General features: G+C 62.8%; 1 protein-coding gene across 1 annotated transcript; it reads left to right on the top strand.

Moving 5' to 3' along the window:
• The first annotated feature begins 4,306 nt into the window (after positions 1-4,306).
• Positions 4,307-12,956, top strand: ICOSLG (inducible T cell costimulator ligand). Its single transcript, XM_045540785.1, has 6 exons — positions 4,307-4,540; positions 6,699-6,739; positions 7,443-7,799; positions 8,491-8,781; positions 10,611-10,772; positions 11,935-12,956. The coding sequence occupies exons 1-6, from the start codon at positions 4,530-4,532 to the stop codon at positions 12,090-12,092; spliced, it is 1,020 nt and encodes a 339-aa protein (XP_045396741.1). The 5' UTR covers positions 4,307-4,529; the 3' UTR covers positions 12,093-12,956.
• The last annotated feature ends 3,454 nt before the right edge of the window (positions 12,957-16,410 follow it).

Below are 16,410 nucleotides of genomic sequence, written 5' to 3'. Positions count from 1 at the left end.
CAGGAGGTTGAGGTTGCTGTGAGCAAGGCTGATGCCACAGCACTCTAGCCCTGGCAACAGAGTGAGACTCTGTCTCAAAAAAAAAAAAAAAAAAAATTGGACCTTTTGAAGAATTTTTGAAAAATATCTGGAAGTAGAATAGAAGTCTCCACTTGGGTTAATATGACTGGAGACCTCGTCTGTCTTTAGAAAACAGAGCTGCACTCTGACAACACGGGTCTCACGTCCAGGGGCCAATGTAGCAAGCTCTGTAATGACACCGGGCTTACAAAAGCCACAGAAAACCCAGAGCAGGAAGCAGAGATAGGGCATCCAGCGTACATCAGCCTGTCCCGTGCAGGCTAGCACTGGGCAAAGGCTCCACTCGGGCGGGCTGAGTGTGCTGCCCTACCCCGGGGCACCAGTCTGTTCAGGGGAGCCCAGGGCCCGCATGATGGGCTTCCCGCCACCCCAGCTGCGCCTGCCTCTCCCCTGCTCTCACCAGAGTACAGACAGAACGGTCCACGTCCCCGGAGAGTCTCCAAGTATCTAAATGCTACCCACAATACCTCACTTAGTGATCCTCTGTGGTCAGCGGAATAATGATCCCCCAAAAGGTGCCCATGTCCTGATCCCCAGAGCCCGTGAATGTCACCTTATAGGACATAAAAGGACTTTGCTGATGGGATTAAACAGAGACGGGAGAGGACCCTGGATCCTATGGGGGCCCTGTCGTCACAAAGGGCCTCAGAAGAGGGAGGCAGAGCCAGGCGACCACAGGCAGGCCACATGGCTGGGAGGCAGAGGCCGGAGAGATGCCGCCACAGGCCCAGGGCCACGTGGGCCGCGGGAGCTGGAGGTGGCAGGTAGGACCCTGCCCTGGAGCCTCCAGAGGAAGCACAGGTTCCCAGCCCCGGCCTCCAGGCCCGTCAGAGAACAGAGTGCCGCTGCTTTAAGCACCACGTTTGTGGTAGTTAGTTACAGCAGCAGGAAACACACAGTCATGCATCGCTTTGGTCAACAAGTGCACACGGCAGTGATCCCGTGAGATTATAATACCGCATTGTCCCTCTAGCTTTTCTGTGACTAGACGTGTTTACGTACAAATCCTTGCCGTTGCGTTACAATCGCCTGCAGTGTTCAGCAGGATCACAGCTTTGCAGCCTCGGAGCAATGGGCCCTCCCACACGGCCTGGGTGCGCAGCTGGCCACGCCACCTGCGTGGAGGTGAGCACGTTTCTCAGAATGCATCCCTGTCGTTCGGTGATGCGTGACTGCGCACGCTAATGACAAGATCTGCTTCCTCAGGCCAGGAATCTAGCTCCAAGCGTCCACTGAGCCTGAGATCAAAGGCACAACCCCGAGAGGCCTGTGGCCTCCAGGTGCACGAAGATGGAGTCCCACGATGCAAGACGCCCCGTCACAAGGCCCAGCGTCTCTGAAACCGCTGAGCAGGGCGGGCTGGGTCTCCCAGTGTCCGTGTCTCATGCCGAGCGCTTTGAATCTCCAGTTTGCACAGAGACAATTCCTACCTGGTCCCAGTCGGCCCCACACAGTCCCGGATGGCCTCTGTCTCCACACCCCCAGGACGAAAGCACAGCCCGCTGCCTAAGAAAGAGTCGTCCTCACGGGGGAAAGCTAAAGCTGTCCCTCGACTGCAGGAAACCTCCCGAGGGGGTTTCTATTAATGCTTCTTCATTTATCTTAAAACCCACCGTGTGTCTCTAACCCATGTGCTGGGGTGGTGTGTATTCACTGTCAATGGGAAATAAGACAAACTCTGTAAAATAATTTTAAGGAGGTTTATTCTGAGCCAAATTTGAAGACCACGGCCCAGAGCCACGCCCAAGAAGCCTTGAGCAAGTGGACTCGCTGTGGCTGGGTCCCAGCTGGTTTTATACATTTCAGGGACACAGGGGTTACAGGCGAAGTCATAAATCAATACGTGGAAGGCGTACATTGGTTTGGCCCGAAAAGGTGGGCCATCTCGAAGCGGGGACTTGCAGGTCACAGGTGGGCTTAGGGACTCTTTAGTAGACAACCGGCTGAAAGAGCTAGGCTTTGTCCGAAGACCAGGGGTCAGAGGAAAGGGATGCTTGAGCTAAGGGTCTCCTGTCCTTCATGGGATGCTCTACCGGAGTCAGGGTGGGGGTAAACCAAGTCATAAACACCTGTTGACTGAGATTTTATCATTGGTAGGCGTGAGTCACCAGGCCCCCTAAGAAAGGAATTTTTTGGGCAAAGATCACAGTTCGGTCCTCGTAACTTGTACTAACCAGGCATTCGCTTACACAGATCACCTCGTCACTGCTCTGTGAGGAGGGCATCGAAACTGTCCCACCCACAGCACCAGCCAGCTCTGCTGCGTTAGCCCCTCGACCTCGCGGGCGGCGCCCGGGCCTGGCACTGAGGGCCGCGGCACCTCCCTTCTCCACTCCAGGCCCGCAGCTGTCCCCCATTCTTCCAGCACCCCCAGGCTGTATCTGGGACCCGCCCCTCCTCGATGCCCAACGCTGCCGATGGAGGGGGTGTCAGCTGGGCTCTGCAGGCTGGAGCTGGTGACCCAGGTGTCAGCGCCAGTGCAGCACAGGCCCAGGGCCCAGTGACAGGCCCAGAGGTGGGGCCCGAGCTGCTTGCCAGCCAGAGAGCAGAGGTGACACGGTCCTCTGCCAGCTGCTGCCAACCCAGGGGGGAGAAGAACCTTGGCCACCAGCATCCTGAGCCCCTCCGGCCCTGATGGGTCTGAGCCTGCCCCCCGCCCCCAGGCATCGGGCGGAAGAGCAAGTGTTCAGGCCTGGACACGTTGCTGGCTCTGGACAGCTTCCCAGCTAGAAGGGAAGGTGGCTCCTCCTTGAGTGGCGAAGCTGCCCCCTCCCAATCCCCCAGCCTGGCCGGAACATGGGGTGGAGGTAACCCCCTGCCCGACCCCATCCCTGCTGCTCACTTTCGCCCTGCAGGGTCTGTCTGCCCCACGCTGACTTTCACGGCCAGACGCCATGTCCTCCAAAGCTCCTGTCCTTGGGGCTCTCTGAATCTTGGTTGAAGGAATGACAGCCTCAGGGTGCCTGCGGTCAGGGAGCCCGGTCCCCCAGCCTCCTCCTGCTCCCCAAGGCCAGGCCTGCTCTCCCTCCGCTGGGTGGTGGGCCGTGGGGTACGCTGCCTGCTCTGTGGCGCCCAGAGCCCCTAGACAGGGAAGGTGGTGCCCAGAGGAGGCTGGCCACCTGCCACCTCAGTGCTCTTCATCGGCCTCACCCCAGACCTTCCTGGGCGTCCCCTCCTGGTCCCACCCCTCACCCCATCTACCTGGCAGGTAGGGAGAGGGGAGGGGCACTGACTCAGCAGCGCAGGGTGGAGGGGCTGGGTGCGGGGTGGGAGGGGCACTGCTCAGGGCAGCCTTCCCCCCCTGGTCCCAGACCAGTCACTGGGACCAGCTTGCTTCCAAGCTGTGGCTCCTCAGAGCCTTTCACATGCAAATATGCTGTGCCCAGTGGCCCTTCACCTCGGTAAGGCCAGGGGAGCAAAGCTAGGTGGGGGTGGGCTAGGGCTGGGTAGAGCTCACACGCCTGCCTTCCTTCTTACATTTCCTCCTTCCCCCTTCCTCCCTCCCTTCCTTCCTCCCTCCCTTCCTCCCTCCCTTCCCTCCTTCCTCCCCTCCCTCCCTTCCCTCCTTCCTCCCCTCCTTCCTCCCTCCCTTCCCTCCTTCCTCACCTCCTCCCTTCCTTCCTCCCTCCCTTCCCTCCTTCCTCCCCTCCTTCCCTCCTCCCTCCCCTCCTTCCTCCCCTCCTTCCTCCCTTCCTTCCCTCCTTCCTCCCCTCCTTCCTTCCCTCCTTCCTCCCTCCCTTCCCTCCTTCCTCCCCTCCTCCCTCCCTTCCTCCCCCTTCCTCCCTTCCTCCCTTCTCTCCTTCCTTCCTTCCACCTAACACCTGGGGAGACCTCCAGACTCCAGTCCTCAGAGGGGTTGGGGATGGGGGCGGCTGACACCTGCCCTCTGGCCTAGGCCAGGGCCCTAGACTCATCCTCCAGGGAAGGGAACACGGGAGGGGCTCAGCGGCGAGGCTCGGGCACATTCCGCGGGCGCGGGGCCAGCACTCGCCTCCCGCGGCCCCCAGACGCCCTCCTGTCCTGTACCCGCCCCGCCCCGACTACCGGGGCACCTGCAGCGCCCAAGCCCGTGTCCAGGCGGACAGGCAGCCCCGGCTCGCCCGCGTCGCCCGACGTGCGCACGGGCCGGGGAGCGCGGCGGCCTCCCGAGCGAGGGTCCGGCCTTCCGGCTCCGCCAGCCCCGCCCCGGGGGCGGTCACGATCGCTGCAGACGACACGGCCGGGGGCGGGACCACGACCGCTTCCAGTCGGGAGCACAGCTACTTACAGCCGGTCTCGGCGCTCCGGGTCTCCGCGCCCCGAGGTCACCGTGCCCCGAGGTCCCCGCGCCTCAAGGTGCCTGCCGCCCGAGGTCCCCGCGCTCCGAGGTCCCCGCGCCCCGAGGTCTCCGTGGGCCAAGTTCTCCCGCGCCCCGAGGTCCCGCGGCCCGCGGTCCCCGCGCCCCCACGATGTGGCTGAGGTGAGCGGCTTGCGGGCGAACCCTGCGGATGCGGGACAAGGAGGAGCCGCCGCAGTCCGGAGCGGGGTGTCCGGCCCGGAGGGGCCCGAGAGCTCCCTGGGGGCGGCGCCGCGGCCCGGGCGCGCGTGTCCCGCCTCCGGTCGGCTGCGACGCGGGGCTCGCCGGGCTCGCGAGGAAAGAGCGGCTCGGGGCGCTGGCGGCGGGCGCGGGGACGGCAGGGGGCGGGGACGGCCCGCGGGGACGACACGCTGTGCACCGGCGCACCGCGGGCGGCATTGCGGGGGCGTGTGGGGGGCGGGTCCCTGCCGGGCGGGGGAGGAGCGCCGCTGGAGCGAGGGGACGCGCACCCGTGTCCGGGCCCAGCCTCGCCCCTTCCCCGCCCCTGGCTGACTTCTCAGAAGGCGGGAGAAGGAGGGATGTGGCCGGGCTTCGCTACCTGAAGGCCAGAGCGCCGCCTCTGCCGCGCCCTCCCCTGCACGCGGATTCCCTGGGGGCGGTGCAGCCGGGGAAGGGCAGGAGGGGCAGCCGGAGGGGGCAAGACAGCTTTGCACCGGCTTTTGTCAAACCCCCTTCCGTGCACGTGGTAGGGCCAGCAGCCTGTGTCCCCCACCCCTAGGCGTCCCACTCATACAGCCCAAAAGTCTGTCCATATCCGGGCCACACCGCCTGGTGTCCACCCCCACTTGGAGATACCTGTCGTTAAGATCAAACCCTCAAGAAACAAAAAATTAAGTCCAGCAATGTCATAGCTGGCCACTACCCACGGCCTGGGGCAGGTGACCCTGCCTGTGCTGGATCTGGGGCAGGGTGCGGGGGCAGCTTACACGGCAGCACCCAGGGAGGGCAAACCGCTCTCCCCCCAAAGAGCCCAGAACATGCGCTTCAGCCCCCAGAAATACCCCAGACAGACAGAGTTGGCCTCGAGAGACCCCCGTGGGCACCGTGGGAGAGAAATGGGGGCCACAGAGGGGTTCCCACAGCTGTGTAGTGAGAAGGAGGCTCTGGCTCTGGGGAGATGTCCCCAGTGGTCAAGCCTGGAGGCAGGGAGGCCCTCAGAGGTCACCACAGCTGTCCCGCAGCCAAGAATGGTGGCCCCAACCAGGAGAGTGGGAGATCGGGACCATCTGCAGGTGCCGGGAGTTCCTGGAGGCCCAGGGGCTGGCTGAGGTGCACGTGCCGCAAGGCTTAGCCGGGGCCATGCCTCTGTGCAGCCGTCCTGGGAGGGCAGCCGTCCTGGGCAGGGCAGCGTCTCTGCGTCTCCAGAGCTCATGGTCGCCGCCAGCTGGGAGGTTCCCATGAGACAAGTTTTTGCACTTAGGACACCCCCGATGTTTCCCAGGCAGTGGCCCGAGAGAGGAGGCAGTAGGGTCTCCCAGACATTGTAGGTGCAGGGACATCAGAGAAGTAGGTGCCCCTGGGCCCTGCTCCAAGAGGCTCCCAGCTCATGGGGTGTTGGCCTCAGAAACAGACAGTTTGGGGGGCTGTGACTGAAGTGGCCCAGACCCCTGTAGAGCAAAGACAGAGAGGCCCTGCCCAGCGAGAGGTGACCTGGTGACCTGCAGGGGGAGCATGCAGGGTGCCCAGGAGCCTTGGACTTGCCGGCCCCAGGCTGCTGCAGGGTGTGAAACAGGAGGAGTCCCCCAGGTTTGGTGCCAGAGTGATCCTGTCCCTCCGCAACCCTGTTGTGAAACGTGGCTGCCCGTCTCTGGGGCCTGTCAGATGTTCTCTGTCTCCCCAGCAGTTGAAATGCAGCTCCTGCCCTTCGTACCCTGGAAGTTTTTTTCCCTCTGACTTCATACAGTTTCTTGGCATCCATCCCCAGGGAAGCTAGGCCACCTTTGTGGCCTTGGTGGTGGCTCTTGCCACACTTTATCATCACACTCTCCTTGTTTTCGGAGAATTTTGTTACCTTAGGGGCTGGCGGGTTGCCAGGGGCTTTCCGCCCCTCGGGATTGCTGTGCTGGGCAGAGGGCTGGTGGTCCTGGCTCCTCTCCTGAGATTCTGTGGAGAACAGTCAGGGTAGGGAACAGTGGTGGATGGACTGGCTCCCGCTGGTGTGTTCACATCTCTGTGACGGGCATGGCCGCCCCCTGGCAGCCGGCAGGCTACTGTTTGGAAGCGCAGCCATCTCACCTGCCTTTCTGGTTGTGTTTTCCAGTCCCGGGCTCCTCCTGCTGCTCGGCGGCCTGCAAGCCAGTGGTAAGTTCAGATGGCGCTTCCCCCCCCCCCCCCACCGCCAGCTGCCAAGCCCTGCGACCGACCGCCGGCCGCAGCTCAGTGTCCTCACCACGGCCCTGCTCGCTTTGCTGCGGCCCCTCTGAGAAGGCTGCGCCCCAGGGCTAGTCTGATGTGCAGCACTGAAGTCCAGAAGGGGAAACGCTTTTCCGGACTCTGGTTCTTGCTGGATTTTGTGTTTGGTGCGGGCAGCATGTGCTCCTCTGAGCCAGGGCCCCTGGCTCTCCTGGCCTCTGTGCCCCAGGCGGCCCTGCGGAGCCCTGAAGGCACCAGCTGCAGGGACACAGCCCCGCAGCCGCCCGAGGCCTTGCCCAGCCTTCCAGCCCAGAGGACTCTGGGGCAGGGGACACGGCCACTTTGCCTGTGGGCACTTAGGTGGTTGTACACATGATAAAACCACCCTGTGCAGGTCACGTGACGTTCTTGATGGATGTGAGCAGCATTATAATGTTCTTGCTGAGAAATCGTTTTCCTTTCAATGTCTGAATTGTCAAAGTATAATCGCATTCCTGTGTATACCATGTTGATAAATTCCTTTTTTGTTTAAATGAGTCAAACTTGGTGTTTGTGCCGACCAAAAAGCCAAGAACCTAGAAGTTTGCCCGACAGAGTCACTTCACGGGCGGGACGCCAGTCTCAGAAAATAAGTTTTGTACTTTTTGGACAGTTGCAGATATTCAAGAAAAAGAAGTCAGGGCCATGGTGGGCAGCAGCGTGGAGCTCGGCTGCGTGAGCCCGGAGGAAAGCAGTTTCGACTTGAACGACCTTTTCGTTTACTGGCAAATCAGCGAGCGGAACACCGTGGTGACGTACTACCTCCCGCAGAACAGCTCCAGGACCCACGTGGACAGCCACTACAGGGACCGCGCCTGGCTGTCGCCGGACAGCATGAAGCGCGGCGACTTCTCCCTGCATCTGTTCAACATCACCCCCCAGGATGAGCAGAAGTTTAACTGCCTGGTGTTCAGGAAGTCCTTAGAATTAAAAAAGGTTCTGGAAGCCGTGGTCACGCTGCACGTGGCAGGTAAGCCCGGCGGAGTGGAGGCGGCGGAGTCCGTCCTAGCGCGTCCTGGGAGAAGTGGTAGTGAAACCCCCTTCCTGGCACATTTACCTGTTTCTTCCCCTGAAGAGAGTCGTGATCTCGCGCAGTGGGCTTCGGTCTAACTGTGGGTGAAGCCGAGCGGTTGAAGAATCGTTCAGCTCAGAAGGAAGTTTCTGCAGCCGGAGGCTCCTGGTTTCGCAGAGCCCTCACCTTGCTCTGTGCCTGAGCTCGCTAGCTCTGCTCACACTAGGTTTGCTAAGTGGAATTAGGAGGGAGTGCTGTAAAGCACTGGATGAGATCAGAATTTAAGGAAAACATTAAGGCCACCAAGGAGCTCAGGGAGGTCAGTGGGAGACAGGCCGCGTCCACTCGGGTGAATTGCGAGCTCCCCATGTCACCCGCGAGAAGTGCCAGGTCCCAGTGAGGGAGGGCCTGGGCGGGCGACCTCCTGGCATGGGGGCTGGTGAGGACCAGGCTCAGTGGCGCCTGGCATCGGGGCCAGCTGGGGGATGACTCTGGCCAGAAGCGGGCTGTGCCCGCTGCTCAGACCTCAGCCCTGGGGCTGTCCCTCCACCAGCGTCAAGGACACGCCTGGCCGCCTCCCGTCCAAGCTGGCCTTGGCACTGTGCGCCCTGCGGAGCCTGGCGTTCCTCACCCCTCCCCTCCCCTGCAGCAAACTACAGCATGCCCGTCGTGAGCACCCCCAGCAGCCCCTCCCAGGATGAGCTCATGTTCACGTGCACGTCCACGAACGGCTACCCCAGACCAAACGTGTACTGGATCAACAAGACGGACAACAGCCTGCTGGACGTGGCCCTGCAGAACAGCACCATCTCCTTGAACTCCAGGGGCCTGTACGATGTGGTCAGCGTGCTGAGAATCGGGTGGACCCCCAACGTGAACGTCGGGTGCTGCATAGAGAACGTGCTCCTGCACCAGAACCTGACCGTCAGCAGCCAGGCAGGTAAGGCCCGGGCTGCACGCTGGCCCAGCCCTCGGGGGTGGGGCCGGGCGTGGCTCGGGAGGACCTCTCAGGCAGAGGACAAAGACCCTACAAGGTGAGCCAGCGGCAGCATCAGAAAGGTGGTTGAAAGGGAGAGGAGGTGACAGTCAGGCACGTGTCATGTGATCGGAGCCCCTGTGGAGCGCCACCTGTGGAGTCTGTTTTGCTGGACCCATTTTAGGGCTGAGGGCTGAGGCTCTGAAAGGCAGGACTGGCCGTCAGGGTGGAAGCCCAAACTGTGCAGCCCCCGCCGTGCTCTCTGCCTCTGGGCACAGCTGGGTGCTGGCCCAGGCGTTCCCTGTGGAAGGGGTGCAGGCGGACACTCCTTCGCAGAGGCCACGGGCCTGCCCCCTCCGTGTCCCAGCTGCAGGAAGGGACCCACTGGGTAATCTCGGGGGCCTGGAGCAGACGGGAGGCAGGCTCCTTGCTCAGGAATGGCTGGGGATTCCAGACGGACAGCAAGCACTGCCCTCTGAGCCTGCACAGGTGGACACTTGTGAAGCCCACCCTGACTGCCAGGACCCCCACAGGGCCAGACACCCTCCTTCCTGAAATCAGGGTGCAGCTCGGAGTTCACAGTCCCTGAGCCTGCAGCAGGGCAATCCCCAGATGCGGTCTGGGACAACCGCCTTGCGGCCAGCACTGCCCAGCAGTGTGGGGAAGGTTCTCCCGGGGCTGCAGCTTCAGCCCCGCAATACAGCGGGCACCTGCGAAAGCCTCACGCCCAGACCCGTCGGACCAGAACCTCGGGGCTGGCACCTGGTGTTAGGACAGTGTTTAAAGCTTCCAGATGACTCCAGGGCACATTCAAGGTTGAGCCGCCGGCCAGCTGGTTTCTCCAGGTGTGCTTGGAGACACAGTGGTTCCTTGACGAGCTCCCAGGGGACGTTGTTGCTTGTTGGCCCGAGAGAACCTCCCTCTGAGAGGCAAAGGTCGTGCCTTGCAGGTGGGCATCGGGTGGTGCAGCTGCCGTGGCAAATAGTGGCGGGTCCTCAAAGTTACGTGTAGAACTGCCACGTGACCCAGCAGTTCCACACCTGGGGACACACCCGAAGGATTCAAAACAGGGACTCCAACAAATACCTGGGCGCGAATGTTCACAGCAGCCAAAGGGTGGAACCACCCAGGTGGCCTTTGGGGGTGGGCAGGAGATATGGTCCAGCCACACACCGAATGCTCTGGAACATTAGCCGTAAACAGGCATGAGCAGTCTGCACTGACACGCTAGGACCTGGGTGAGCCTTGAGGGTGTCACGCTCAGTGACAGAAGCCAGTCGGAAAATGCCATGTGTTGTATGATTCCACTCACACCCAGTCTCCGGCATCGTAAGTCCCCAGAGCCAGCGGCAGCGTCGAGGCTCCCGGGGCTGGGGGCAGAGAAGAGTGGCGAGTGACGCCACTGGGCACCTGGCTCCACTCGGGGTGATGGCAGAGTCAGGAATTAGAGTGGTCGTGGTGGCGTCACCCGGTGGATATACCAGATGCCACTGAACTGCTCAATTGAAAATGGTTAATTTTATGTTACGTGAATTTCACCTCGATTTAAAAAAAATCTGGGAAGAACCTGCGCTTCCTGTCACACCCTTCCTGTGTTGACCCTGGGTGGGGCTGGGATGGCACCTGTCCCCGGATGGGCACAGTGGCAGCCCCGGACAAGGGGCCTCCCCGTAAGAGAAACTCTCTTCTTCAGAAAAGACACTTCCCTGCACACTGTCCTCTTCAGGACGAAGAAAAAAGGTCCTTTTCCTCCAAGACCCTTGAATCTTGGGTTATTTTCCTCTTTCTTCTAGAAACTTTCACGGGGACCCGAGGCAAGATCATAGAGCAGCCAGGCCGTGCCCACGATGCACCAGTCGCCATTGTCGGCGTCCTGGCTGGCTGCCTGGTGGTGGCGGCAGTGGCCGTAGGCTGGATGTGCAGGAAGAAAAGGTGTCTCCCCGGACACTACACAGGTGGGAAAAGGCCCGATTGTGAATGCTCAACACCGATTTTGTTGGTGTGAGCATTTCGCCTTTTAAATTTCTCTAACTGATGTTGATTTTGCCGAAATTCGGTTTTGAGGGCGCGAGCGTTGACGGGCAGTAGCCGCTCACACTCTGAGGAGCGGACGTCATGCCCAGCCTCTCTCCGGCTGCTCCCTGACCACAGCCCAGACCCCCAGGCTCGGCTGGGAGTGGCGGATTCTGGATTTAGAGTCAGGATGAAGTTCGCTTCCGCGGAAGCCGATAGGGTGGCGGAGTCACAGGGGTGGCGTGAATCTGGCCAGCTCGGGGCAGACCCAGGGGTCTGTGTCTTAGCCATGGACGACATAGTGGCAGAACTTATGGTGGGGGATGGGTGAGCTCTGAACACGGCCACAGTGGTGGTCCAGGTGACGCGGTGGGGCTCTTCCTGGACACCCCAGGAAGGCAGGGGCCAGGGGACAGCTGTGCGATGAGCCTGGTGGCCACGGGACAGGTGCCAGCTCGCAGCTGGAGCTTCCCGTGACGGAGTCTCCTCTCTGCCCCCGAGTGCCACCCTGGGGTTTCCAGTGTGTGGCCAACACCAGTCACCCCCAAACACTCCCCACTGCCCATCCGACCAGGCTGCGGAAGGGCCCCTGAGCCAGGACACGGAGCCCATACGCTTATCCCTTAAAAAGCATTTTCCTCAGCCAGGTGCAGTGGCTGACGCCTGTAATCCCAGTGCTCTGGGAGGCAGAGGTGGGAGGATGGTTTGAGCTCAGGAGTTCAACACCAGCCTGAGCAAGAGGGAGACCCCGTCTCTACTAAAAATAGAAAAAATTAGCTGGGCATGGTGGCACATGCCTGTAGTCCCAGCTACTCGGGAGGCTGAGGCAAGAGGATCCCTTGAGCCCAGGACTGTGAGGTTGCTGTGAGCGAGGCTGACGCCACGGCACTCTAGCCCGGGCAACAGAGCGAGACTCTGTGTTGAGAACAGGCGGCCTGGGGCCTGGGAGCCCCTCATCTGGGAGTCCCTTCCCTGCCCCAGGCAGGAGCCTCGGGGAGACACCCAGGCAGAGGGGTTCGGGGCTGCTGAGAGCTCAAGACCACCAGGATCTTTTGAGAGCCCCCCACCCGCACTGCCGCCCTGACCTCTCTGTCTGTCCCGCAGGTGCCCGGGCTGCGCGGCCGGTGCTGGAGCTGGCTGGTGAGTCTGCCTCCCGGGCGCAGCGGGGCCCAGGCGGGCCGGGCCGCTGCCTGCCTCAGACTTGCAAAAGGCTTTCAGAAGGCAGAAGTTTCCCCTCACTGTTGTCTCCAGAGACGCGGTGAAAGCCTCAGTGTGCGCACGGCGTTTCCGCCCACGTCCCGACACGTGACCACCGCTGTGTGCACTCACCAGCACTGTGTGGGATTGTCCCTTTGTTGTCACCACCCACGTCCTGAGAACATCGGTCTGTTTGCCTCCAAGGCGAAAGGACTGTATCATGTCCTCTCTCTCCCCACTTTCCTTCCAAGACCACGCTTGACAGGCGTGCACTGCCCAGGACGAGGACAGGGCTACTGCGAGGAGCCAGCTGGGGACGCCAGGCGGCAGCTTGAGATGGACTCGCCCGGCCTGGTGTCAAGGCAGGCAAAGCGCCATCTGCACACCTGCGTCCCACCGGCAAGAGCAGGAGCCGCCCGGCCCAGAGGGGAGACCACGGCCGACCCCGGGGAACGCGCCAGTCCCAGAGCGAGGCCCTGCCACGCGGTGGCAGCACCGAAGACCAGTGCTCCCGAGTGCGTGGGCGTCACCTTTGCCGCCGAGCACCCACAGGAATGGCTCTGGGGTGGGCCCCCCCCACCAGAGCCCCCGAAGCCCCCAGAGCCCGTGTGACTCAGCGTCAGGCTCCTCCAGATACCGCGCACCCGCTGTGGGACATGCCCGAGGCCCAAGGCGGCAGGTCCAGTTTGAGGAGGAGGACAGCAGCGCCCACCGTCTGCCAGGGCCCGGGTGCTGGGGGCGCCCTGGGTGTCTGCAGCCAGAACAGAAACCAGGAAGGAGGCCCAGAGGGCAGACCGAGTGTCCCAGCACTTGTCACCAGACATTGTTTTTCTATAGGAAAGCCCCCATGGGCTTGTAAATGAGTTTGATGAAGGACACACCCAAGCTTTTAACATGAAAGCATTAGAAGACTTGTGCTGTTTGTAAAAGAGCAATAATTGTCATCATTGGTCATCTAGAGCGAGGAAGCTTGAGGAGCTGCTTGGGGTGTGGGAGCTGGCTGTGGAGGTTGGGGTGCGGGAGTTGGGCGTGGCAGTTGGATGCGGGAGTTGGGGTGCGGGAGTTGGGGGCTGGGGGTTGGGGTGCGGGAGTTGGGTGGGGTGTCCCTTGGCAGCAACTGTGAAGTGATCCAGGATGGACTTGCTCAGGCAGCTGTGTCCCAAGGAGTCCTGAGGACCGGGATGCAAGTCCCCTGCCATGAGGTCCTCAGCGGACCCTCAGCACCCCCCAGAGACGCTCCAGCCCAGGGACCTCAGAGGCAGGATGGTGACAGCCCAGCAGGGAGACCGAGTCTGGCTCCGGTTTTCCTTCAGGAGGGAAAAGGCGGGACCCCACGGCCCGGCTGCCCCAGAAACCCGCGGCAGCTTCTGCTCCTGGCCTGGGAAGACCCAGACGGCCGCGCTCAGCACTGAGCGTCCAGGGTTTGTCCGGACCCTGGGCTCAAGGGGGCGGCCAACACCATGCTCTCTGCAGGTCACCATCTCTTGTTGGTCCCTACGGGGACCCCTCACCTGTGTCTTCCCCTTGGAGCCCCCCGAGCTCCGAGCATGCGTGAGACTTGCCCTGTGGCACTGGCCCCGCTCAGCGCAGACGCCTCCCGGTGCTGGTTGCTCTGCTGTAGCTGGGCTGCTCCCACGGCGGCGGCGGCCACGTCCGGAATCCCAGCCTGAGAGAGCACGAGGTGCACACCGTGCCCGTGTCTGGTGGCTTTTGTCAGCACAGGGAGCCCTGGGCACAGCCAGCTCGCTGTCCCTGGTCTGGACAGGAACAGCCCCCCGTTCTCGCGGCTGCTCTGGGGACCCTGCGCCACACCAGTGGTTCTCACCCAGGGCGGGTCTGTCCCCCAGGGACACGGGGCAAGGTCTGGAGACATTTGGGGCTGTCACAGTTGGGAGTGTCGCTGGCTCTCGGTAGAAGCCGGGGTGCCCCACCACAGAGAGGGTCCCACCTGAAGGTCCTTAGTCGGAGGAAGAATCCTGCCCTACACACCCCCACCCAGCTGCGTCCATACCGCGACTCAGGGAAACCACTGCCCATGGGGTTGTGGGCGAGCTCGCGTGCAGTGCCTGGGCCTCAGCTGTCTGTGGCACAGGAGAGGGGACTCGTGGTGACAGGTGCAGGCCCAGGTGATGTGGCAGGTCAGGTGGGCTCATCGTGCTCGGGAAGACTCCAGGGCACGTGGCCTGGTGGGGCAGAGGCCCCCGGCCCCACCGCCCTGAGCCCTTGGGAGTTTCCCTCTCCGCCGGGCGTGAGGGTGGCACCGTCCCGTACCTGGTAGGTGTGCAGTGAACATCTGTCAGGGACAGTCAAGCCAGGCTGGCAAAGGGGGTGGCCCATCACTAGGGCAGGGGACAGAAAGGAAACAGTTGGCTGAGTGACCCTGAGCGTGTCAGCACTTTGCTCTGTGCCCCAGTTTCCCCTCTGTAAGTGCGGCAGCTGGAGCCAGGTTCTGTCTACTGACCCCTGCAGCTTGGATGCTCCTAGGACCACGGCCCCCAGCCTTCGGAGGACAATTGTGGCTTTGGGACAGGAGTCCAGGCCTGCACACCTCAGAGCAGGCCGGCAAGCCTGCCACTGCCTGCCGGGGTGGGGGCCTGGGTGGCCCTGGACGTGTGGCCGTCGGCTTCCCCCCAGGGGACACTGGAGGAGGCTGAGCGGGTCCCAGTCTGTGGCCCAACAGCGCCACGTCTGTCTACGTGTGCCCCAGCCCAGCCGTTCAAGGGGACGTCTCTAACTCTCAGTGCTCTCACTGGGGGCGTTTTGTCCTTGGCGCCCCCTCCTCCCACACCCCAGACACCTTTAGGGGAGGGGGGTGCAGCCTTCCGGTGGTCCCACAGCCCACCTGGGTGTCCCTGGCGATGGTTAGACATCCCACCGCCCAGTCCCACTGCTGCTGGCTGTGTCCCCGAACACTCGGGGGCCTCGGACAGCAGCCTTCGTCTCCAAAGCACCAGTCTCGCCACTCCCGTGAGAAGACAGTCCTGGTGACTAGTAGACTGTCAACGCTCTCCTCAAAAACGTGTTCATCCTGCCTTAATCTGGAGCAGAAGCAACAAGCCAGGGGGTTTCGTGAGGAGAGGGGGGGTCAGGGTGGCCCCCAGATGTGGGGGAGGACCCGGCACCCTGGGGGATGCGAGGCTTGGGGAGCAAGAATCCAGGGGCCTCCTCTCCGTGTCAGCTCGCCTTCCGTGGCCGGAGACGTGGCCTGAGTGCTGGGGAGGGGACTTGCCCTGCCACAGACCCTGCCGGGAGGGTGCAGCACACTCGTCCCGTGGGAGTGTGGCTCAGCGGCAGGGGCAACGCCAGCCGCCCCGACCCTGGGCTGTGCCTGCAGCTGTGCTGGCCCCTGACAGGTCCAGGGGCCGCTGCCCAGGGTCAAAGGTCCCTGAGGAGCCGGCTCCAGCGCCTGGCACCCAGCAGGCAGCGCTTGGCCTTGGGAGTGAGTCTGGGTGGCCAAGCCTAGGACACAGCAGCGTCCTGCCTCCCTCCCCGCCCCTCCTCTTCCCAGGCCGGCACTGTGTGGTCACCTTCTTGTCACTGTGTTCTTCACAAAGGTGGCCTGCCTGCCCCAACTCCCCTGCCAACAGGTACCTGGAGTGCCCCCCGCCCCCTCCCGCTGTCACCCACACAGGTCTGTGGCCCTGTCCTTCCTCTCCTCCTGTGCCCAGGACGTTAGACCCTGGCCCAAGGCTGTGCTGGGTCCCTGCCGGGCTGTGCATCCACGCGCTGGGGCTCCGGAGTCCTCCCACGTGGGAGCCTCTCCGTGTCACAGGCAGCGCGGAGCCTCGGCACCGCCCACACCACACAGCTGCACGCAGTGGCCATGTTTCCTCCTCCCTGAACCAGCCTCGCAGGGCAGGACTCGGGCTTGGCGCCCAGCAAGGGCGCTGAGCGACAGCAGGGCTTTCCTGGAGAGCGGCAGCTCCAGGCCACATGGGGCCCCCTGCTCTGGGCTGGGCCCCTGTCCCCTCCCCGCTGGGTCAGAGCCCTTCCGGGGCCTCCAGTGGCCTCACCAAGGACGTGCACTCTGGTAGCAGCCGCTGCAGCCCAGGGCGGTGGGAAACGAAGCTTTTGTTCTCGGCGGGGTGGCCGGGCTGGGCCGGGGTTCCGGGAAGCCATGGGGTGGAGGAGAAGGCTGGACAGGAGAGCCCGACCATCAGGAAGTAGCTGACCCCGGACGCCAGCTGCAAACACAAGGGTGTGACAGAAAGTGGCCAGTGTTCGCCCAGGGGGCCCACGAGAATGACAGGTTCAGGTGCAGGAGGGGCCAGTCCAGGGAGCTCGGGCCCAGCCAACCCTGTTGCTCCCCATACTGTGATTCCACTGTCCTGCCCACCGCCCAGGCCTGGGGCATGGCCACTAATCCCTGGCCCTCGCAGCCCT

The sequence above is a fragment of the Lemur catta genome, chromosome 1 (genome assembly GCF_020740605.2).
Source record: "Lemur catta isolate mLemCat1 chromosome 1, mLemCat1.pri, whole genome shotgun sequence".
NCBI lineage: Eukaryota > Metazoa > Chordata > Mammalia > Primates > Lemuridae > Lemur > Lemur catta.
Note: the sequence above shows the minus strand (reverse complement) of the source record. Positions and strands in the feature narration are given on the sequence as shown.

Coding starts and splice junctions, on each gene's coding strand:
- ICOSLG (XM_045540785.1), top strand. Junction 6,740..7,442: donor CGGCGGCCTGCAAGCCAGTG/GTAAGTTCAGAT, acceptor CTTTTTGGACAG/TTGCAGATATTCAAGAAAAA. Junction 7,800..8,490: donor GGTCACGCTGCACGTGGCAG/GTAAGCCCGGCG, acceptor CCTCCCCTGCAG/CAAACTACAGCATGCCCGTC.